Raw genomic sequence first — 24,696 nt, forward strand, 5'->3', positions numbered from 1 at the left:
TTTAATCCTCTCAAGTTTACCTAATAACTCAGTGGGTATACTAATTGAAAAGAAACTTTTTTTCTTTTCTTTTTTTTTTTAGGTGTAATCCCTTTCCATGGATTTTCAATGTATGGTAAGTTGGGCTTTAAAATAGTCACTGTTTTTATCACACTTTAGAAAATTAAACATGAAGATCACAATTTATACCATTATCACCCACCCACTTAACAAGTTATCGTGAACATTTTTAAACATTGAGTTTAATATTTGTTTATATCTCCTATTAAATATTTTAAAAGTAAAGTGTCCTCATAATTTCTCAGATGATGATTGCTTGACGAATTAAAATCAGAACATACTGTGAAAGTGCTTCTGTGTTGACCAGTTACTAATCTGATAGAAACTAGAGATACATGTTAATATTTAGTTCTCATAGGTGGAAAATGAGGTTGCTTAAATTCCCGAATTAATTCTCCTAAGTCTTTTACACAAATAATAGGTCCGAAAGAATGTGAAGGGAGGGCCAAGACTGAGTTCGAGTCTATGCTTTCTCCAGACTGCTGACATAGACATCAGATTTCACTGAAGGCTTGCACATCCCAAGGGACCATGTGAAAAGTGCACCTTCAGGCATGAGGACCCTGAATGCCTTCCAGGCTCAGGTGTCATTGAATGAGGAATGCAAGAAGCTTAATGAAGATGAGCAAGAGGAAGAATGCTCTATACTCCAATGAAAATAATTTTTAAATTGTCACACATTGCATATGAACAGGTGGAAGAGTGTTGTCTCCCCATCTGCTATCTCCCCACCTTTATACTAAATAGAAATACTTTAATGTTTTGCTTTTATAAAAGGAATCAGTGACACATTAACATTTTTCTTTGTAAAAGCCCCTCTTTGTATTCAGCATCAGACAATAATGATGAAGGACAGAAGGTTAGATTTTTTAAAACTAGCAGACAATGGAAGGAGTTCAGAAGACCTAGGAACATTGCATTATGCTACCCTTGACAGTGTTAATCACAGGCTTGAATTACAAGGCACTCTGCTTGCTTCTCTTGAGCAACCAAAATTTCATAACATAATACGGAACATTATAATCACCTTTCAGCACATTTCTCTTTTATAAATATGTGAGGAATTTAAAATAGAAAACCCCCAAAAGGTTAAGAATATAAAGTTTTATATCTAATAATAAAAATGTTAGCCTGGGGGCGCCTGGGTGGCTCAGTGGGTTAAGCTGCTGCCTTCGGCTCAGGTCATGATCTCAGGGTCCTGGGATCGAGCCCCGCATTGGGCTCTCTGTTCAGTAGGGAGCCTGCTTCCTCCTCTCTCTCTGCCTGCCTCTCTGCCTGCTTGTGATCTCCGTCTGTCAAATAAATAAATAAAATCTTTAAAAAAAAAAAAAGTTAGCCTGTTATCTATTTAATTTCCAAGAATTTTTCAAGTAAACAGTTTTTAAAAAGTGAACTTGAGAGATTTGGAGGATATTAATGATATTAATCTAGATATTAATCTAGTAATTCTTAGGGAACAAAATACATCATTGACTCTGTCTCTGCTTATTCCCATGCTTACTTAAATAGGCAAAGGTTTAATGTTCACTAAGGAATTAGATGATGCAAAATGTTTGATACAGAGTTTCTTTATACTATTTTAAAAATGTATGTTAAGCATCCACAAACACCTTAGCAACACCACTTATTCAGAACTAGTGTATTAGAATAATCATCCAAGCATCCCCAAGGACTCCACATAATACTTTACTAATTCAGTTTTAGCTACTATGTTTCTTAATAATTATATAATACTTCTCTCATTAAAAAACTGATTCAAAACTTTTTATTTTTAAACTGGCCTTCCCCTCTCCCATTTATGCCAATTAATATCGTTTGTGATTTCACCAAGAAATTCCTATGATGCCATATTTAATTGATTAAAAAGATAATGAGCTAATTCATTTTTATGGAAGAAACAAATGGGAAGTGTGCTATAAATAAAAAGTAAGCTCATGTAGATTTCTTACATGTCACATATAAAGGACTAAAGCTTTTCCATTTCATAGCTTTATAAGGGAAAACAACACAAACAGTAGTGGTATCTTAAATAATAACCAATTGTAAAGGTTTGTATTATACATGTTTGTTTAAAAAGTGCTGATTTAAAAATTATCTCTTTTATTCCTTCACTGGAAATGATAATGAGTACTGAATCCATAAAATCTTTAGATTCAGATTATAGGTTTTTACATATCAATAACTTTCAAAGTTAAAGGGAAAAAATGCATAAAAAGGTAAATAAATTTCAAAGCTTCACTTTGAATTTAACATAATGCCATGTATTTATGCCACATTGCTTTTTCTTAGGTTGTTGCAACTAGAATGTGAATTATTCTTTTTAAGTGTGTAGAATACATTAATTTGGGCTATTTTAACAAAGAGCAATTTATTTTGATAGTAGAGTAAGTTTTTAAAGTTAGTTTTAAAATGGAAAGATATGCCAGTTAGTTTTTAAACGTGTTTGTATATAATTTAATTTTTTTCTTTATATATAAAAGTAGTTTATTTTTGTAGGTATTTATTTACTCCCCTAAAATTGATTTGTCTCTCTTCTTCAGAAAAAGTGAAATCTCGCCCTTGCAATGCTAGCTTTTGATGATTTACTCATCTATAATATTGTGCACTGACATTTATTCCAGATAGTTGAATTTTTATTTTTGTAAGAGTTAAAAATTGTTATCATTTTTTCCTTTCATTTTTTCAAAAAGAAGTGAGTTGAGTTGGCTTATTGCTTTCCCTGATAATTTAACTGCCTACTGCCAGGGACGGTATTGATGGATTATAGAGCCTGAGAATTTCTAACTTGTCCATTTTATGTCATAGCTAAAATTACCCAGTAAGTCATTGTGTTTTAAAATTAATATTTAGGTAATGCAGTTTTATGTATCTGCATTATGAATGTGTTCATGCTGCATAAAATTCTCAAGGTTTGAAAAGATGAAAAGCATGACCATGTCAGTCCAGAATATCATGTTGTCACATCAGCATCTGAGATGAGGACTTTTGACATTCAGTTTTGGGATGTCTGATTGAGTTGACTCACCTGTGCTTAATTGCCAAGAATTGGGTGCAAAGGAAAACTTAATTCAGCATTTATTAGAGAAATAAATCCTCTGCCTGACAGTTGTTTTATTTTAAGCCTATAAAAACTTCTTTGTACAAATGTTGAGATAATGCCAGTCTCAAGGACCAGTTATTCTAAACTGTTAATCAAAACTTTTATTTTCGGGGCGCCTGGGTGGCTCAGTGGGTTAAGCCGCTGCCTTCGGCTCAGGTCATGATCTCAGGGTCCTGGGATCGAGTCCCTCATCAGCCTCTCTGCTCAGCAGGGAACCTGCTTCTCTCTCTCTCTCTCTCTCTCTCTCTCTCTCTCTCTGCCTGCCTGCCTCTCTGTCTACTTGTGATCTCTATCTGTCAAATAAATAAAATCTTTAAAAAAAAAAAAAAAACTTTCATTTTCAAATTAAATTAGTTGAAGACCGTGATTTTAAATGCTAGTCATAAATCATCTTATATTATACTTACCTCACTTCCAAAATAAAAAACTTTGAAAAACCTTCTGTATCCTTTGTAGAACAAAGTGAAAATGAATGACCTCCATCTCACTTTCTTACTATTTCAATTTTTAAAAGAGAGCTTGACTTTACCTAGTTTTTTAAAGTTACTTTGAACTTTAATATCCCTCTATATGTAATTCCACTGTGTCATTCCATTAAGTTGGGTTTATGGTAGTTTTTAATTACCCCTTTCTCTATCATTTTTTTTAAAGATTTTATTTATGAATTTGACAGAGAGAAATCACAAGTAGATGGAGAGGCAGCTAGAGAGAGAGAGAGAGGGAAGCAGGCTCTCCGCTAAGCAGAGAGCCCGATGCGGGACTCGATCCCAGGACTCTGAGATCATGACCTGAGCCGAAGGCAGCGACTTAACTCACTGAGCCATCCAGGCGCCCCTTCTCTATCATTTTTAAGGACTGAACTTTTTACATGTGTATTTATTTCCTTTTCAACATGGAGAAACAATATATATGATTTTAAACTTGTCTTTGAATGAATATTACTATAAAATATTCTTTCATGTTTCATTAACTTATTTTCTCAAATTGTAATAGTTCTGCAATGTTATTGATTAATTTCTTTATTCTTTCAGTTGCACCACTTTGTTTTCTCTACCATGAACCTTCCAAATTGTATCAGATATTCCGTGAGATGTATGTGCGTTTTTTCTTCAGACTCCATTCCATCTCTTCTCATCCTTCTGTAAGTTCATAAAAATTGGATCAAATTTGACTCTGATCTGTTTTCTTTCCTTAAGGAAAAGTCTGCTACTTAGTTAAATTGTAAAGCAGCAAATTTTAATTTGTAATGTCAAGCAGCATATTCCTACAGAATAAGTGAAATTGAAGAGAAGAAGAAATTGATATTTAAATATTTTTGGTGATAATTAGGGAGGAAAAGGGCATTTATCAATTGCACTTACATTGTCTTTTATCTGTTAACTGAAAAATCATATAAAAATGTCTTTATTATTCACTTTGGCAAGGTTGCCTACCCTCTTTGAATGCTGATGTCCTCATCTCGGAGATGAGATTAGTATGTTTCTCTAGGGCTATAGACTGCCAGGGTAGCACTTGGCTCATGGTGGGTGTTCAGTAAATAAATGACTGCTGTTTTTATTACTATTGTTGTGATTGTCATCTGTTAATGAAAATCCAACATTTATTTGTCACTTATTTATCATTTTCATATTTGACTAATTATCAGTTACCATACTAGATAACTTCTTTGTGTTCAGTAGATAGCTCCGTTGACCTCCCTCTAAGAGGAACCTACTGGGAGTCGAACTTTTTTTTTTTTTAAGAATTTGTTTATTTATTTGACAGAGATCACAAGTAGGCAGAGAGAGAGAGGGAAGTAGGCCTCCCACCAAGCAGAGAGCCCGATGCGGGGCTCCATCCCAGGACCCTGGGATCATGACCTGAGCTGAAGGCAGAGGCCTTAACCCACTGAGCCACTCAGGCACCCCAGGAGTCAAACATTTTTATCTATTTTATGTTTCCTGGTCCTCGATCACATCTTTTTTTTCTACCCATGAGCCTGAGTCAAAACAGTATTTTACTTTAATTATACTTTTTCACCTTTGGGCCTGCTCTGGTCCACCTGTGGTTAACTCAGCTGATGCTCCAGAAGAAACACTAAATGGAAATGTATCAGGGCTACCAGATTTCCCTGAAGAGAATACTCTGTCACTACTATTAAATTAAATCACTTTTCTTTTTCTCCCACAGTTTAACCCTGTGTATTCCTAGTCCACCTCCCTTTGTCTCCACCTTTTCTCTCCTACATTGCTGGTAAAAGCTGACAAGTAACAGAAATCCAGGGTTTCTCCCAGGAACAAATGAAGCACCACCAATTATCTTTGGGGGGGTTTCCTATTCTCTGAAACAACTTGAGTGAGTGCTTATCTTATATTAATTTTTAGTGTAGAGTAATCAGAAATATATAAATAATTCTGTTTTCTAATAACCTTATTTTTAGTCTCAGATTTCTTACTCTCATATCTATATCATTTTATGCTTCAGAGTTAAAAAAAATTTTTTAACTGGCTGCCCAGGATACACCCACAGTGTTTTCCTTGTGCAGAGCACTGAAGCTTGACATCCAGCAACCCTGGATACTCCTTCTCTAGCTCCATGCTGACCCTGAGGTGTCCTTTTTCAGTGAATTGGTTGGGCCAGCCCTGCCTCTTGCCCTTTCTTTATCCAATGGAATAGACTTACAGGCGGTCAGCTCCTTTTCTGGCTTGTAGCCAGACTGAACTATTTGGAACCATGCCAGCCCTTTTTTTTCCTTAGAAACTCACAAAGAGGATTCAAACTTCCTCACAAAGATCAACCCTGAGGAATGCTGAGGTACAAGAAAGACTTTATTCAGAGTCGTCAAGTAATAAACGCACTTGAAAAACCATCTGCTTCAATTGGTTACATTTTGTCCTCTACAAAAGATGCCCTTATAAAAAGTAGATTTATATATATAGATAGAAAGATAGAGCTTTATACTAAGGTAATCAGGCATTCTTGTTTGATAACTTCCTGATGCAAGTTTCAAACAGTCATTGGTCAGTCTTCCTGATGCAAGTTTCAGTCATTGGTCAGTCTTCCCCTGGGAATAGATTTCAAAGAAAGAGTGAAAAAAAAGCAGGAAATATTTTTCTGGATGGGTGAGGCAGCTGAAAGGGAAGGGACTTATGGAGGGAGAGAGTAAAGGGTGTGGGTGTAGTACAAAGAAATACCTGGAAACTGGAATGCATCCAGAAAAAACTAGTTTGCTGGACATAAGTGATAATACAGGGCTTACAGAGTAGCAGGTTTTCTATAAAATGATGTTTTCCTTGGACTCTTTGAATATTATACATCAGGTTATATGGGGATCCTATTGTGTTAAAAAGGAGGCTCCTTAGCATACCTATAATAGTAAGAGGGAAAAAATGTATCTTTAAACAAAGTATTGGAGATCATTAGAGCATTTCCTATTTTTTACTTTTTGACAGTATAAAAATATTTATGTTGATAATTTTTTCCTTGTTTCTATTTGAATAATTTATTGTCAGTTAATTTTTAAATGCTAAAATATGTATTTCTCTTGTGTTTTCTTATTATATCCAGGGTATTGTGTCCCTCTGTTTGCTGTTTGAAACTCTTCTTCAGACCTATCTCCCTCAGCTCTTCTATCATCTACGAGAAATTGGGGCTCAACCGTGAGTGCCTTTCTCTCCTAATTAAAGAATAGATTGACATCAGAAGGTACTATTATATCACTTTAAAGCATACAATGTAAAGATAAACAATTCTTTAGGGAAATTAAACTAACAATTTCTCCAATAAAACAGATTATCAAGTAATAGAGTGTAACTCTATGTTGTGCCAGAAATTCTCAGAAGAACATCCAAAATCCTAATGAATTCTTATTTGCTGGGATTTTTGTGCCTTGTGGAAGGATCACCAAAGTGAGCTGATTTCTATTCAAAAGGAAAGGTATTGCCAAAATTGAGAAAAAATATGTGAACACAAATACTATGTAAGAAATGTGATAATACTAAAATTAAGTCATTTTAGGCTAAGTTTACCAGAGAACAAGTTAATAAAAGCTATTTAGGTTAAAGTTTGATTTTTTGTTCAAGGAAACTGTATCAGTTACCTAATAATGATTGTACACTGTGATTATTTTGCTCCAAAAGTTTGAATATTTTTTGGTTTATCTCAGTATGAGTTATCAGTGAACATGTCGGTACAGTACCTCTGGGCTTCAATATTATTGGTCCCTTCTCTTTTTTAAAAATAACAATGTCTAAGGCAACAGAAGTTTCTAAATGATTTATTAATGTTTTGTCACTGTCTTCCCCTCTGTGAACCCAGTTTCCCCTATTGGCAGGGCATATTTGAAAGGAGCATTAACTCTTTGAGATCACAACTGTAGTTAATAGAAAATGCAGTAGTTTAGTATTGATTTCTCCATACTTGAATCCACATCAAGTGGATGGGAGGATGGGTGGATGGATGAGTTGGGTGAGTTTCAAAGACAGACCAGGACTTAAATTCTATCTACTAAGCCGTATAATCCTGATGAAGTTATTTAATTCATGTAAGTCTGAATTTCTTTCTTTAAATCAAGATAATTCAACTTCCTCGTCTTTAAAATCAAGAGAATTTCTACCTCATGAGGTTGTTTCAGTAGTCAAGGATTTTATACATACAGACATATGTATGTGTGTATATATATGTAAATAAAATAAAATTTTATACATATATATATATACTTTCTCTAAAGCACATCTTAGATCTTGAATGTCAGACATCTTAGATCTTAGAAATACCTTTAATAAAACAATACCTCATTTCATCCATTGATAATACTGAGATTATACTCTTTCTTTTGTAGCCGTTAAAAAACAAGATTCTGTTAATGATTAAGATGATAAAAACAAGAATGTGGCAGAAATATTTTATATTGCACATAAGTCTTTTTTTCTTAAACTTGTAGTAAATTGGTTTCTGTTTTACTCTTCTGCAATGAATATTTGTATATAATGAAGCTTAACTAGGATGAAGACATTTAGTTTACTGCTTAAAACTAAAGTCCTGATTTTTTTTTTTTGGCCAATTTATACACTTAAATCATGAAAATGGAACACATTTATTTCAATGACTTATAGCAAACATCAAAATTCTTATGCAAAAGAAAGCATAAAAATGTAATTGCCAAGCTAGAAATCAATTTCTCAAAGGCTTTTATGAATTAAAACTGATGCTGTTGAAGGTTTTTAATTAGAATTTAATTTCTTCAATAGATAATAAGACTGTTCAGGTTATCTGTTTCTTCTTGAATAAGCTTTAGTACTTTGTTCATTTAATCTAAGTTATCATATTTATGGACATAAAAGTTATTCATAATATTCCCTAAATATTCTTAATTAATCTTCTTAATATCCAGAGAATCACAGTGACAACACCTCTCTCGTTCTTGAGATTGATATTTATATTTTCTCTCTTTTTTCTTGTTTGGCTAGAGCTTTATTAATTTTATTCTTCTTTGAAAGAACCATGTTTTGGTTTTCTTTGATTTTCTTTGATTTTCTCTATTGTTCTTCTGTCTCCAATTTCACTGATTTATGCTTTTGTATTTATTATTTCCTTCCTCATGTTTGCCTTTTATTTTGCTCTTGTTTTCTTGTTTAAGGTTAAAGATCGTTAGAGACCTTTCTTCTTTCCTAATATAAGGAATATTATTATAAATTGCCTTCAAAGCACCACATTACCTCCACGCAGCAAATTTTGATATGTTGTATTTTCATTTTAATTCAATTCACAATGTTTTTTCCTTTCTTTCTTTTCCTTCCTTCCTTCCTTCCTTCCTTTCTAAAGAGCGCATGTGTGGGAGGGGCATAGGGAGTGGGCGGAGAGAGAAAGAGAATTTCAAGCAGACTCCTTCCCCACCCCCACCCAGCACAGAGCCTGTTGCAGGGCTCCATCTCACAACCCCAGAGATCATGACCTGAACCAAAATCAAGAGTCAGGTGCTTCACTGACTGAACCACCCAGGCGCCCCTTGAAGTGTTTCTAAATTTCTCTTGTGACTTTCTCTTTGATCATGGGTTATATAGAAGTGTGTTGTCTAATTTCCAAATATTTGGAAAGTTATGAAACCTTTCTGTTATTGATTTCTATTTTAATTATGTTTAATTAGACAACATGCTTCATGAGATTTCAGTTTTTTAAAATGTGCTAAAGTTTGTTTTATGGCCCAGAATATGATCTGTCTTGGTGACTATTCCAAGTACGCTTGAAAAGAATTCATATTCTCCTGGTGTTCAGCAGAATGTTCTGTAAATGGCAACATCGTCAAGTTTTTGATAATATTGAAGCCTTCTATAAACTTATTTTCTGTCTACTTTCTCTATTAATTATTGAGAAAGAAATGTTAGTCTCCAGTTATTATTGGAGTGTGTCTATTAATAATATAGTTATTATTATATATTATATATATTATTATATATTATATATTATTATATAATAATATAGTTATTATTGGGAGTGTGTCTATTTCTTCCTTCATTGCTATATATGTTTTTACTTCATGCATTAGAAGCTCTGTTTTTAGAAGAACTGGTCCCTTTATCGTTACTTACTGTTTTTATTCCTGGTAATAAACCTACTGCATTTGATATAGCCATCCCAGCTTTCTTTCAATTACAATTCATATGTCCTTTGGTTTTAGTGTATTGATTATCGATATCTTTATTTTCTAAGTGGCTTTCTGGTCAAAAGTATAGTTGGGCCTTCCAGTACAGCAATTTGTCTTTTTAATTGTTGTATTTATTCCATTTATATTTATAATTGATTTATTGATTAAAATAATAGCAATTGATATTATCTACTATCTTGGTAGACATTTTCTATTTGTTTTTTGAAAGATTGTACTTATTTACTGACACAGAGAGTGAGAGGGAACAAGCAGGGGAAGTGGCAAGAAGAGGGAAAGGGAGAAGCAGGCTCCCCACTGAGTAGAGAGCCCAGTTCAGCAAGTTCGTTCCCAGGGCCCTGAGATCATGACCTGAGCTGAAGGCAGACACTTAACCAACTGCACCACCCAGGTGCCCCCATTTGTCTTTTTTATTCTATTTTTCCTCTTTTCCTGCCTGCTTTTGAACTATTTTTTATTCCATTTTATCTCTACTATTGGATTATTATTTATACCTTTCTTAAAACATTTTTTTGATAGATGCCTGTCTTAGTTCAGTCTGCTATAACAAATTACCATAAACTGTGTAGCTTATGAACTACTGAAACAGTTCCCACAGTTCTGAAAACTGAAAGTCTAAGATCAGGGTGATAGAGCATGGTTGAGTTCTAGTGAGGACCCTCTTCTAGGCTGCAGACTGCCGACTTCTTATTGTATTCTCACATGGTAGAGAGCAGAGAAGAGAAACTAACTCTGTCATGATTCTTATGAAGGCACTAAGCCCAATCCTGAATGCTTCACCCTCTAAAGCTATGTCATTTCACTTACCACCCACCCTAAGACCCTCCCTCTTTGACTACTCCCCATGACACTGGGGGGTAGGTTTTGGTTTTGGGGTTGTTTATTTATTTATTTATTTGAGAGAGAGAGAGAGAATTAGAGAGAGCGAGCATGAGAGGGGGAAGGTCCAAGGGAGAAGCAGACCCCCCCACCCCAAGCAGGGAGCCCCATGCAGGACTTATCTGGGGACTCCAGGATCATATCCTGAACTGAAGGCAGTCACTCAACAAATTGAGCCACCCAGGCACCCTGGGGGGTAGGTTTCAACATGAATGGGGGGCTGGTGGGATGACAGAAACTTTCAGTCCATAACAATGTCTTAGGGCTTACAGTATACATTTTTTAATTAATCACATTCTACCTTCAGATAAACTCCCTGGATGGCTTTACTGGTAAATTCTGCCAAACATTTCAGGGAAAAATGTTTTTTCTCTTTGTGTTTAGTTTTCAGCAGTTTAATTAGGATGTATCTGTAAATATTTTTTCCTGCACCATACTTACTTTCCTTTTCTTCTAGGATTCCAGTGATACAAATGTTAAAACTTGTGGTCTCATTCCAGAGGTCCCTGAAACTCTACTCATTTTATTTTCAATCCATTTTACTCTATGGTTCTAATGAGATACTTTCTTCTGATCTATATTTAAATTCACTGGTTCTTTTCTCTGTCATTACCATTTTGCTGTTGGATCTATTCAATGAAAGTTGTTTTTTGTTTTGTTTCGTTATTGTATTTTTCAGTTGTAAAGTTTCCATTTGGTTCTTAACTCACAGAACTGTGCCTTAATAAAGGTAAATTTTATTCCCCATAAATTATACCTCAATAAACTATTTCCAAGAAACTAATTCTGTACTATATATGGATGGAGCACAGTGTGGGGTGCTGTTCTAATAACACACCATGAGGGATCCAGTAAAATGAAACTGGATGACATTAATAACTTAGACTTAAAAGTCAAATGATCTTTTTAAATTTAAAATATCTGGTAGCCAAAACTTTCTTCAGCATTTATAAACAGATATTCTAAAACCAACCAAAACGTTTAATTTGTCAATATTACTCTCTGCATGTACTTTGTTATATTAGAATAATAGTTATCTAGTCTTGAGGAATTTCTGAAAACTTAGGGGTGTTTTTTGGTCTTAAGAGAATTAATACCATATCAACAATGGCAATCTCCAGGTCCCATTCTCTTGCTTTAAGAAAATAGCACAGATATTTACCTATGTAATATTATAACAGCTCCAGCAAAGAGTTTGCCTAGCACCTCTCAGGGGCAATCAAGTGATGTTTAGATGCTAATAGATAGTACAGAGTTCATTTCCTGATTGCAGAGAGAAATTATTATTATAAGGTGACCTACTTGTAAGTAATGAGATCCCGTATCTCTTGGGTTGGGGGGTGTTGTTTGTTTGTTTGTTGTTTTTTGCAAAATCAGTTGAATTTTCTGGTTGACCTTTCAGAGTTCTGATAACCTGCCATTAAAATGGAGGGTTTGAAATCAGAAATCTAGTTATAGCTTTAAAACTATCTTTCTTTATCTTCAAAGACTCCTGCCTGTTGTTTTATTTTATTCATACTATGTAGCCATTTGACTAAAAAATACAGGTATATAATGCATTGAATTGCAAAAGCGTACAGCTAGCAAGCACTTTTTCAAGAATTTTGAATAAAAATTCAAATAATCATGATTCAAACTGTTAAGAACTATTGACTCTTAAGACCACCTCATTGATACCTAATGAGTTCAGACCCTGAAACAGAACATAGAAGTGAGTTTTCTGAAAGCTGAACTATAACACAGCAGGTCAAATTTTTCCTCTTAATATGTTGAAACCACTAATTTGAAGACTTGCGGTTTCTCACCATTACCCTTCTGCAGCTTTTAAGAGGGCGTGTGAAACTTAAAAGCATAGGTGATTTCTAAGCCTCACAGAGAAGTTACCTGAACAATAGAATTGGTTGGCTCTTCTGATACTGCATTTTCGTAAGAAGAAAAGTCCCTGTTAAGATGCATTTTCTTTTTTCTTTGCTTACAGACTTCGCATATCCTTTAAGTGGATGGTTCGAGCTTTCTCTGGATACTTAGCTACAGATCAACTCCTACTTTTGTGGGATAGAATCCTAGGATACAACTCTCTGGAAATTCTTGCTGGTAATAAGTGCTTGTTTGTAAAACACATGTTTCTATAATAAAGCCCTTTCCCTTTCTAACCTTCATCATCTGTAACTGCAGTTTGAGTCTATAGTTATCTGTCATTTCTAATTCATAAATATTTAATAGATTTATCTGCCTTAGAAAACAAGTACTGAAGTTCTAACATCTAGATACTTCTCTGTACCTTCCCAGCACTAGGGTGTTCCTCATCTTTCTTTCTTTGCTCCCAGGAAAGTCCATTTCTCCTCCCTCATTTCTAGTCGAGCCAGGACTTGCTATACCTCTGTGAAGTCCATGCAGCAGGTTGTATACTGCATTTCTGTTCCTGGCTTCCCTGATATCTCTGCATCTGGGCTGTGCCCTTTCCCAACCACTGCCTAAAATCCACACTGACAAGGAGCCTCCCTACAGAGTGGAAATCTCAGCTCTCCTGGACTTCAGCTTCTACTGAACTCAAAACCTTTTCCTTTTTTTTTTTAAAGATTATTTATTTATTTATTTATTTGACGGACAAAGATCACAAGTAGGCAGAGAGGCAGGGGAGGGGAGGTGGGGAAGCAGGCTCACCACCAAGCAGAGAGCCCAACTTGGGGCTCGATCCCAGGACCACGGGACCATGACTCGAGCCGAAGGCAGAGGCTTTAACCCACTGAGCCACCCAGGCACCCCAACCTTTTCCTTTTTGCTAACAGTCTCTGACTCCTGGTGGTTGAGTTTCCCCTCTTACGTATTCTCTTAAGCCAAAAAAATATTTTTCTTTTTTTTTCCAGGAAGCCACAGGTTTATCTCTTACTTATAATTAAGTACTTCTTACAATAGATATACACACAAGACAACTGTATGATAATACATAGGACACAGATTTCTTGTTATTTACTTTGTTTCTCTTATCCAAAATAGGCTCAGTTATTTTTAATCATTGGATTATCAGGAAGTTCAGGTAAATAGCACAAGGTTTCCACAATAATGGATGGAGAGTAGAAAAGTTGGCAGAGTGCTGGGTCCAAACTTTTCCAGTTGTGTAATATTGAATAAATTATGTAACCTGCGTGAGACCTTCATTTCTTTACCTTATATTGATAGCATTGTAAAGACACCTCTCTGGGTTTGTGGAAATAGTGCTTAATTAAAGAAGACCCTTTTCTTGCAGGAGATTCTTTAGGTACCATATTAACATATTCTTGAATGCTGAGAGGTCTAGAGTAATTGTATGGCATTTTAAAAAGGAAAATTACAGTAATAATAAAGTGCCAGGAAGATCAGTGTCACCCTTGGTATAATCACAGATACCACTCACTGATGTTAATATCTCCTACTATCCTTCTATCTCAATTGGGTTTTAAGACCACACAGATAAGACTTAGGAAAGAAGGGTCTGCCCTCATTTCTCTTGGCTGAATGGCAGTGATACTAGAGGTGGAGGAATCTTAGAGGTCCTCAGGTATGACTCCTTTTAGATGTTTCTGATAGGCAGTTCTCTTCCTTTGCTTGAACTCTTCAGTGTTGGAGTCCTTGTCTACCAACATAGCCCATTTCACTTCTGGACAATATACCTTGTTAAAATGTACTCCTGGGGCGCCTGGGTGGCTCAGTGGGTTAAGCCGCTGCCTTCAGCTCAGGTCATGATCTCAGGGTCCTGGGATCGAGTCCTGCATCAGCCTCTCTGCTCAGCAGGGAGCCTGCTTCCCTCTCTCTCTGCCTGCCTCTCCATCTACTTGTGATTTCTCTCTGTCAAATAAATAAATAAAATCTTTAAAAAAATAAATAAATAAAATGTACTCCTGTTAAACCATGGTCATCATCATGTTTTTTCTACTCTTGCCTTTCCCCAAAGCCTCTACTCTCCAAGCTAAGAAGCCTTGTTTTCTGCTACCATTTCTCAGGCAACAGGATTTTAGACTTTTCAGCAAATAAACCTCTTCTGGGTATGTCATAAATTTTGAAGAGTGTTGTGTATAGCTTTTTGTATCATTGCAAAAAGATATTAGAGCATGTTAAAGAAGGGGGCTCAGTACAAGAAAGTACCTTCTAATAATTAGGATTTTTCAAAACTAGAATGGGCTTTTAACTGTCACCCAAAAGTTAAGAGCTTTTCTACTGGGAAAGAAATGCTGAATTGGAAGAACTTCAAGACCTCTTTCAGTTTAAATTTTCGTACTTTGTGACTTATCACACCCCACTCCCCAGCAAACTCTCAAGTGAGAGAGAAATAAATGAATGTTGAATAACGCATTTGGTCTAAACTAGTACTCTGCTGTGACTTAATACATTAATAAAAATGTTACTGCTGATCGGTAGAGCAATGCAGTCTGCACTGTTGTACCCATCCGCTTTCCCTGAGTCTTTTATTAAATCAACAGAGAAAAATTATAGAACATCTAGAAATGGAACTAAACTGGTGGGGACTCCCCTACCATGAATCCAAATAAGGAGCCACGGATTAGATCATTTCATGTAGGTACACCCAAATTAGTTTTTATTATTTCAGATGTTTTTGGAATGGGTATTTTGGGGCCACCTTTTTTGCTCAAGTGAATCATTATATAGTCTTTTGAAATTGTTAGTAAATATTACTGGCTTTAATTTTAAATTAATTGGGTCTTTTAAAAAACAGTTTATTTTATTTATTTATTTGACAGAGAGAGATCACAAGTAGGCAGAGAGGCAGGCAGAGAGAGAGGAAGGGAAGCAGGCTCCCTGCTGAGCAGAGAGCCCGACGAGGGACTCCATCCCAGGACCCTGAGATCATGACCCGAGCCAAAGGCAGCGACCCAACCCACTAAGCCACCCAGGCGCCCCTTAAAAACAGTTTAAAGCATAGGTGTCTTGATGCTTGTGATAGAGTTGCTTAGAATTAAAACGATGGGAATAGCTTAAAAAACTACAGGTAAATGTGAGAGTTTCTATGTTTCCTGTGAAGCATGATTGCAGCTGAGAATATCACAATGTGGAGATCTTTACTCCTTGGCAAAAAAACGTGTTTTGCGGAAGGGCTAGGCAAATCAAACATGAAGCAGACGCAAAGGAACTTCTGTGATGTGACACCAAGATAAATAAAGGTTATGAGCACATAAGCACTTGGGATGCTAAGGTCAATTAGTGAACTGATCTTTTTTTCCTCCCTCTTATCTACCTTTGGAAAAACAATTTCCCACCATGTAAAACTCTTTCCTGCTACAGCAGAAAATGTGGCCATCCTGTCAAGCTTTCATCAACCCTCTTAAATCACACATAAAAAAGGAAGTAACAGTCACACAGTCCTTAGCTTCTCAAATGTCCCCATTGTCAAAATGATTCCAGATATTAGGAATCTATAAAGAAGTTGCTGGTCCACAGAAATTCTTCTCTTTGATATTCTTATAAATTTAGAAGCTTAGTGACTTTAAAGTACTTAAGCTTTCTCCTTTTCAGTTAAAAGGTAAATTCTTTGTCCCTGATCTCTTGTATCCCTTGTTACATATTAAATAATCCCAGCCTGATCTGACTTTTTAAATTTTGTTTTACTGCTATTATCTTTTTTTTTTCCTCAGAGTTTTCCTAACTAATTGCAATGTTGTTTTTTTTTTTTTATTTTGGTTTTTTTTTTTTTTTTTTTTTTTTTGTCAGACTGTCCAAAATCTGTTGTACCCTAGAAAAATGCCTATGTTTCCCAGTCTGGTCTGGTTGCACTCAGTGTCTGGGGAAATTAAGAGGTCTGGATGCTGACTTCCACTCCTCAGGCACAGCCACCTACCTCTCAGAGTTCAGGGTCACCATAGCATCATGCTTCAGGCCATCTCTGGAAAACCATTCTGAAGGATAGCAGAGATGACGATTCATAGGAAAGCACCCAGATTCTCATATCAGGGAAGGGTCATTACTACTTACCTTCAGTCTCACTAAAGTTATCACAGAGTGAATGGTTAGATGCGCAGGCTCCAGAGCCAGGGTTAAGTTTTCAATCTACTATTTTATACCTGTGGGACTCCAAACATGTCCTCCCAACTCACTGGGCCTCCATTTCCATCTTAATATAATGGGGCTAGTGGTGGTACTTAACTCATAGAGTTGCTGTGAGAATTATCATTAGCATTATTATTATTAATCCCATAGTAAAAATGTACTTAAAATACATATATATATATATGTGTGTGTGTATGTGTGTGTGTTTGCATTAGCTGTGCCATATACTTGGGAGCCAGTCTTTCAGTAATTTTGAAGATTCCTTACCATTGATTTCCTAAATTCCAATGACTTATTGGGTAGAGGAAACTACCACCACTGGTGATAAAAAAGAAGAAACAAGGGAAAGTCAAGAGTCATCTTGAGGCAGCACCATCTCTGGGTCAGGGTACCCACCTCTTACTTGGGTCCTTTTGCTGTTCAGTATGATGCATTCCATCACATGGGGTTTTATGGCAGATTATGCAGTAAGAAGAATTACCCATTAGCATTACTTTCTTGTCACATGCATATGATGGATATGACAAATATTGGTTTCTACCCCATGTATAGTATTGACCTGTGAGGTGTCCTATGATTTTTTTTCAAAGTTTCAACTTCTTTTTCCTATAGCCAACATTAATATAAATTTCAGGATCAGTCCACAGCAGCTCTCCCCACAGAACTATCCATTTATGACACTCTATGAAAGGCAATGCTGAATATAAAAGTGTAACTATAACAAAATACTAAAAAAAAAATTTTTAAGTAAAGGTTTATTACACATGTCTATCAGGACACCTCCTTCATACATATGAAACATGATCTGAAGAATTTAAAAATAGTGTTCATATAACTTCAGAATCCTGTTGCATTAGTAAGAAACACCTGCATCAAAATAAACCTTTATTTATCTGTATTTATTATATTGTATTTGTTATTTATTTATATTTCAGAACTTATGACTTAAGTTATAGGTAGGAAAGAAGCAATTTATAAAATGGCCCTTTTAAGACCACTGAATTTTCCTTTTTCCCAAAACTGTGGGCTTTGATCTATCTAGCCATCAGGCACTCTGTCCTCTAGAGACGACTTCCAGTCCTCACGAGGCCTTTGTGCAGAATGCGCGCGTGCAGGCATGTAAAGCGTGCGTTCTGAGCTCTCCTGGTGGGGTGTGGGCATTGCGGGCAGTGTGTCAGGCTGATGGGTAGGCCAGCAGTTGAAATAGTGTGCATTCTTTTCCAGTGCTGGCAGCTGCTGTGTTTGCTTTCCGAGCAGTGAACCTGATGGAGGTGACATCACTGGCCGCAGCTGAAGTAAGGATAAGTTTACTCGGAGGGGATGGAAATAGTTCCTGAGAGATTGCCAGGCTCAGGCCCTTTAGTCTCAGATGCATAGGACACACATTACTCATAACCTAATTTTTTAACTCGGTTAAAACCTGTAAGTTCCAAGCTAAGTAATAATAAGTATTCAAAATTCCTTACTTGAAGACAATCTTCATGTGAAGGAATCACAAACAAGCTTATTACAGGAAACCATTATAACCATTATGGGAAACAAGATACCCAGTAATTTTAGTAGCAACTATTGGGTCTTCGGTTGCATCTTCTTATTATTTTCTTATTAAGTATTCTGCTAGAACAAAGAAAAACTATTTGAGAGAGTTAAAGAGCATGCATTCAGATGATACAGTAAAGATACAAGCCTTTTTGGTTATTTTTAATAATGAGTTAATTCTTTAAAGCTGGTTTCTTTTCAATATATTTTCAGTTGAAACATAGTTCAATTAAATAGTGGATTACCATATTAGTGTATTTGTTATCTCACATAGAAATTTAAATATTACCCCTAAAATAGCTGCCTACATTCTTTGTTTAAAGGGAAGAGGATGTTTATGCATCTTGCAATTGAATAAACATTAGTTCCATCTCCAAATGATTTCCTGAAGCCAGATACTCCGTATACTAGAATAACGGGACCAAGATTCATAATGTACGTTTATTTATAGAAGCAAGTTGAAATGTTAGACCTCTTATAAACTCCTGCTACCTTGTATATTTGAAGAAGGCTCAAGACAAAAGTCCAGGTTGTTTTCTACTGCATGTTTTAGCATTTTGCACATGTTCTAACATTAATACGTTCAGAAAAGAGAAGGGAGGTTGTAGTTTCTGTACAGATTTAGGACACACATGAAGAACTTAGAGGGGGGTCAATGCCAGGCTTACATTGCAGTGGTGTTTCTGTTGTGGCTTCTCTTGCCCATTAGAATACTGATATTAATAATCCTTTTTGTTCTTTTGTTTCAGGCAGTTCTTGCTGACCTTTCTACTTTAAAAGTTATGCCTCTTCTTCAAATTTTTCTGTTTGCTACTGTCACCTGATCTTCTTCAAGGTCACTGACAACACATCTAGTTTTTCATTAGAAAATAATCATGAACTATGCAAACTCTGCATAAAACCAAAATGAAACTTTGCATATAAGCCAATAAAGATCATGTTCCCTCTTCAGTTAAATCTAAATAGTTTTTCACTTTTTGAAACAATAACTCCGCACACCAAATATTGCACTGCATGCTGCTGGTTTTCAAGAGAGAAGCAATAGACATGACTTCTGCTGAATTGAGCATACTATATATATACTCCTGACTTGTAAAAGGCATGTAACAATATATGCAATAGGAACTAAAGATACTGTAATAAACTTGAAGAGGTGATGTAGCCTCTGGGACAGTTTTCTGATGTCAGTTTGTAAATTTATCTCTAGATAATGTATCATTTTGTCTTGTAAATTGCTCTTCGCTCAGAGCCAGGGGTGGAGTAGACTGTGGGAAGATTTGGAAAAGGTAATGGAATTCAAATGTACTTTGGTGTTTGGTTTGTCTCAGGGAGATCTTCTAGATCCCTTTCCACTTTATTTCTCCCTGAAAGGTCTCAGTGGAGCAGGTCAAATACAGTTGTCTCCATCTGACAGTATTTTCTTCATCACTTTCTGAAAAAAAGAAAATTATGGAGTGATCCCTTAAGACTTCTCAACCTTCCACCTCTCCCTGCTGGAGTCTGTTACTTTGGAAGTATGCAAAGAGGACACCCACGGAGTCAATGAAGGGAATGAAAAATCAAAGGCATATTAGCTTTTGCTGAATCTTTGTTTAACAAGATTTATTTCCAGGACAGAGCAGCTAAGAAACTAGCAGTAGGTATGATACAGATTTATTTTAGAACTGAAGACATTATGCCGGGCATCAGCCTTATTTTGGTCTTTACTGTAAATGAAGGGTTTTATTTTCTATCACTTCCTAAAGACCTACCATTTCTGTAATTTGGAATGATAGAATGTGAAAAAAAAGTCCAAATTCAAGATGCTGATCATTTCAACACAACTTCAAATCAAAACATTGATGCTCTTACTGGATGCCTAGAATTATATTAAGTTTTGTCCAGATGTATTTCCTGACACTCTTATTTAAAGAGTATATATAAATTAGGTAATGTGTAAGGGTTAGCACAAGACTGCAAGTGTGATGGAGTTTGATAGAATTAGTTCTTCATTTGAAAATCTTTATTATATGCTTTATTCATCAGGTACTTATTGAAAACAAAGTAATAATTTATGACTCAGTGAATGATTCTTTTTTTTTTTTTTTTTAAAGATTTTATTTATTTTATTTGACAGAGAGAGATATCACAAGTAGGCAGAGAGGCAGGCAGAGACAGAGGGGGAAGCAGGCTCCCTGCTGAGCAGAGAGCCCGATGCGGGGCTCGATCCCAGGACCCTGAGATCATGACCTGAGCCGAAGGCAGCGGCTTAATCCACTGAGCCACCCAGGGGCCCCTCAGTGAATGATTCTTAAGAAGCCCCATTTCATTGCTCTGAAAGTGATTCAGTTATAATCATATGCTTTGCCGTTGGGTATATGCAAATGTATATTCATCACAAAGATAAGCACACGCCTTTGACTTTCTTCCTTGTTAGAGTTTGAAATGATTAAGGTCAACTGTGTACGGATACACCCATTGTTAGCTTCTTTAAGAGAATATTCATAAACCTTTTTTCAAAGTTCCAATGTAGTGGTCAAGTAGAAAAACTCCAGACTGAGAGCTCTGTCCTAGCAGTGAGTCCCTAGATAATTTAATCTCTCTCATCTACAGTTGAGGGGGTGGAGGGTGTAAGGGGCTGGCAAAAGGAAATTATTGCATTTGTTCTTATTTACCTTTCCAGGTGGAGTAAGACTAAATGAGAAAATATATTTGAAAGTTATTTTTTTTTAACTGTAAAGCACCAAACAAATGTAAGATGTTGTTGGTAATTAATTTTAAATACAACATTTTAAGGCCAAGTAGTAGAAGATACATATGAAAAATGCATAATTTCATTTGTATCTGTCTGACTTTTTTTGATAATTTGAGACTATGACTATAAAAAAATGAAACCTGGAACATGGCAGAGCAGATCCTTTCATTTGAAACAGTGGCTCCAGCCAGCAGTTCTGAATCTGAATCCCAAAGCTGCTACACATCTTGCTGCCATCACAAACCCCTCCGGGCCCGGTGCTGCTCTTAATTGCTTGTTAAAATCGTGCATCAAGGGCACTCGGGCTGTCTTGCTCCCCTCTGCCTCTCGCCGCACTCCTCACGCTGTCCCTCTTGCCTTCCTTCCTCCTGTGTCCTGCGCCACCTCCTACCAACCTCCAAAACCCCCACAGATGTTCTGCTAGTGGTCACGAGGACCCAAGTGACCCGTGTTAACCATGTAAGATTTCATGTAATCTTTCTATCTGCAGCATTCCCACTGACCGTAAAACAGGCTAGTAGACAAATTGTATTTGGCTCTTCTGGAGTTCAGTTCACCCACTAATGTAATATGTATGACTTTATGTGATAGAAGAGTTTATTGAACAATCTTTCTGATAGAATGTTTTGGTTAGTGCAGCGCTCTGGCTACCTGAAATTTCCAGCTGGTCTTAACTGCCTAGCACCCTCTTATACTCCGCAGGTTCTTTCTCTTCCTAGTTCAGAGAGAAAATAAAGACCATTAGGGTTGAACCTCCCCCAGCCTTCTGCTTCAAAACTTACCTTTATTCCCTCTATACTTACCTCCTTCCTTCTTCTCTCAGGAAGTGTCTAATCTATTCCTACAGCTCTCTAAATACACTTGGTTTTGTCACTTCCATGCTTAAAAATTCATCAACACCCTACTGCTTCAAGGATAAAGTCCGGGCTCTGTAGCATAGCATGACAAATTATCCACAGCTGGGGCTTTCTATTCCTAGGCCCCCACTCTGGTCCATTATCCTGGACTTGAGTTTCACCAGGTTGCTTGCTCATCTTCAGTCAGCTGTGGCCACGCACCTGTCTCTGCCAGAAGGACTTCCATATTTCAAGGCCCAACTGAAAAATCTCTCTTGTGAAGACACCCTGGAGTCTGTATGTTAGAATTAATTACACCCTTCTCTTTGCTCTCATAAAACTGCTCATCCACTACTATGGTTACTTAGAATATTGAAAGACAGTTTTTTGTATACATGTTGATTCTCCCATCACCTTATTCTTTTTTTTTTTTTTAAGATTTTATTCATTTATTTGACACAGAGAGATCACAAGTAGGCAGAGAGTCAGGCAGAGAAAGAGAGAGAGGAGGAAGCAGGCTCCTCGCCGAGCAGAGAGCCTGATGCGGGACCCCGAGATCATGATCGGAGCCGACGGCAGAGGCTTAACCCACTGAGCCACCCAGGCGCCCCTCCCATCACCTTATTCTGAAGTCACTTTTCATTACTGGTCCTAAGTATGGAGGATGAAAGAAGAATTTGTTCATTTGTGTTTGCATCCCCTGATCTGTTCTAAAAATTGTTGGGGGTCTCCTTTTCTTAAAATATAATTCCTCCTAAGTAGCTACTAGTCTCCCCTTTTTTTGGAGATTTCCACCCCCACCCCTGGTGCCATATGCTTCAGATGAGGCTGACTTCACCCCAGGACCTCTGGGTCCTGGTCAAGCCAGTCACCATGTACCTCTTGGCCACAGAGATTGCTTCAGGATCAGTGCAAAAATCTAAGACCAATGAAGACTGATGAAACTTGATTGTAAGACTTTGGTTTAATCTTCTGGGAAAGCTGGGTATAAAAAAGAGGATATAGTGCCTGGAGCTGCGGCCTAGAAATGGAAAACGTGAAAAGATGCTCTCTTGACCTTGTTGATCCCCCAGTCACATCGCACCAATCTGCCCCACGAGTGTTGTGTTACATGAGCCAGAAGATTCTCTTTGCCACAGAAAGGATCCTAACTGAAGGTCAGTCATTTTACGTTTTAGACGATCCACTACAACATGGGTGTCATTACGTGGTACAGGACTCCTGTCTACACACTGCTTTAACTGGAGGGATTTTTTTTAAACCTTTTTTCAATCAAGACACACCATGACCTTAGAAGGATAAATTCTGTTTCAGACCTACTGAGCCACCTGAAGTACCTTAAACACATAGTATGTCTCTCGACTTCGGCCCTTTGCACATTCAGCCCCCTCTGCTCAGAATGCCTTCTCTTCCCTCTTCCTGAACTCTTACTTTTACCTCAAAATCCAACTCAGGTATTGCATCATCAGGGAAGACTGCTTTCTTATGAATTCTCCTCATACCCTACGTATACATAAGCTATATCATAATCATGCTAGCATGTCTTTCTTGCACTAGACTATAACTCCCCAAGGGCCAAAATGGTTTCTTTTTCAGCTTTATATCTCTAGAACCTCACATTGTGCTTGCCCCATCGTGGGCTTTAAAAAACGTTTATTGAATGAACAGATGAAATTATCTAACCTAATTCACTCATTTTATTGAGAAAGAAACTTGCTCAGAGTAATAACTTAACCTTGTTCAGTGTCACACAGCTGTTTTACCCACAAAGTTGATTTGTGGAGTTGCCTCCACAAGGAGAATATCTTCCCTTCCAAAAGGGAAGAATATCTTGAGAGAAGAAAACATTTCATAAACAACTTTATAAACACCTTAGCTCACTCAACTTTTTGCATTTAAGTCTATTTTACTAAGGTATAATTTATGTACAGTGAAATATCCATTTTAATTGTACAGTTCTATGAGGTTTAACAAATGTATAGACCCACATCACCATCACATCCACTACCACAATCACTTGTCCTATACGACATTTCCATCATCTGAAACAATTCTCTTTAAGCCCGTTCCCATTTGGTTTTCCATTCAGACAACCACTCATCTGCTCTGTCCCCGATCAGATTGGTCCTCTCTAGAAATATAAACTTATAAACTGCGCTTATAAACCGCGCCCTATATAGGTACTCTTGTGTCTGGTTTCTTTACTCAGCGTAATATCTGAGATTCATGCATGTTGTGTGATTAGTTGTCCATTCCTTTTTCTTACTGAGCAGTGTTTCAGTGTATCACTATTTCTTACAGTTTGTTTTTCCATCATTGCTAATGGGCATCCATGTTCTCATACTTTGGTGTATTACTGATACAGCCACTATAAACATTTGTGTGCAAGCCTTTATGTGGACGTAGATCCTCATTTCTTTTGAGTAAATACATTGGAGTAGACTTACTGAGTCATTCGTGAGCATAAATTTAACTTTCTAAGAAAACTCTAAACCCTCTTCTGAACTGGTTCTGCCATTTTACATTCATACCAGCAGTGTGTAAGCGTTCTGATTGCTCCAATTCCTCACCAACACCTGGTGTTATCATGTTGGTCATTCTGATAGGTGGTTTTACCTTGCATTTCCCTGATTACTAATGACATTGAGCATCTTTTCATGCTTATTTGCCATTTACACAATCTTTTTAAAAGTGTTCAAATATCTTGCCCATTTTTAATTACTTAAGTTGTAAGAATTTCTTAATTCTGGGTACACTTACATCTTGTAATATATTCTCCCACCCCGTGGCTTATCTCTTAATTTTATTGTCTTTTAAAGAGCAAAAATTTTAATTTTATTGAAACAGGTTATCTTTTTTCTTTTATGGT

At 36.5% G+C, this 24,696-nt stretch overlaps 1 protein-coding gene across 1 annotated transcript in view; it reads left to right on the forward strand.

Moving 5' to 3' along the window:
- Positions 1–19,208, forward strand: part of TBC1D19 (TBC1 domain family member 19) — a 178,211-nt gene extending 159,003 nt beyond the window's left edge. Inside the window, exons 13-18 of the mRNA XM_059382090.1 lie at positions 83–115; positions 4,192–4,301; positions 6,707–6,798; positions 12,658–12,773; positions 17,943–18,013; positions 19,007–19,208. Of these exons, the coding sequence (XP_059238073.1) occupies positions 83–115; positions 4,192–4,301; positions 6,707–6,798; positions 12,658–12,773; positions 17,943–18,013; positions 19,007–19,081 (497 nt within the window). The 3' untranslated portion in view covers positions 19,082–19,208. The remainder of the gene's footprint in view (positions 1–82; positions 116–4,191; positions 4,302–6,706; positions 6,799–12,657; positions 12,774–17,942; positions 18,014–19,006) is intronic.
- The last annotated feature ends 5,488 nt before the right edge of the window (positions 19,209–24,696 follow it).

Source organism: Mustela nigripes, chromosome 1 (assembly GCF_022355385.1).
Source record: "Mustela nigripes isolate SB6536 chromosome 1, MUSNIG.SB6536, whole genome shotgun sequence".
Lineage (NCBI taxonomy): Eukaryota > Metazoa > Chordata > Mammalia > Carnivora > Mustelidae > Mustela > Mustela nigripes.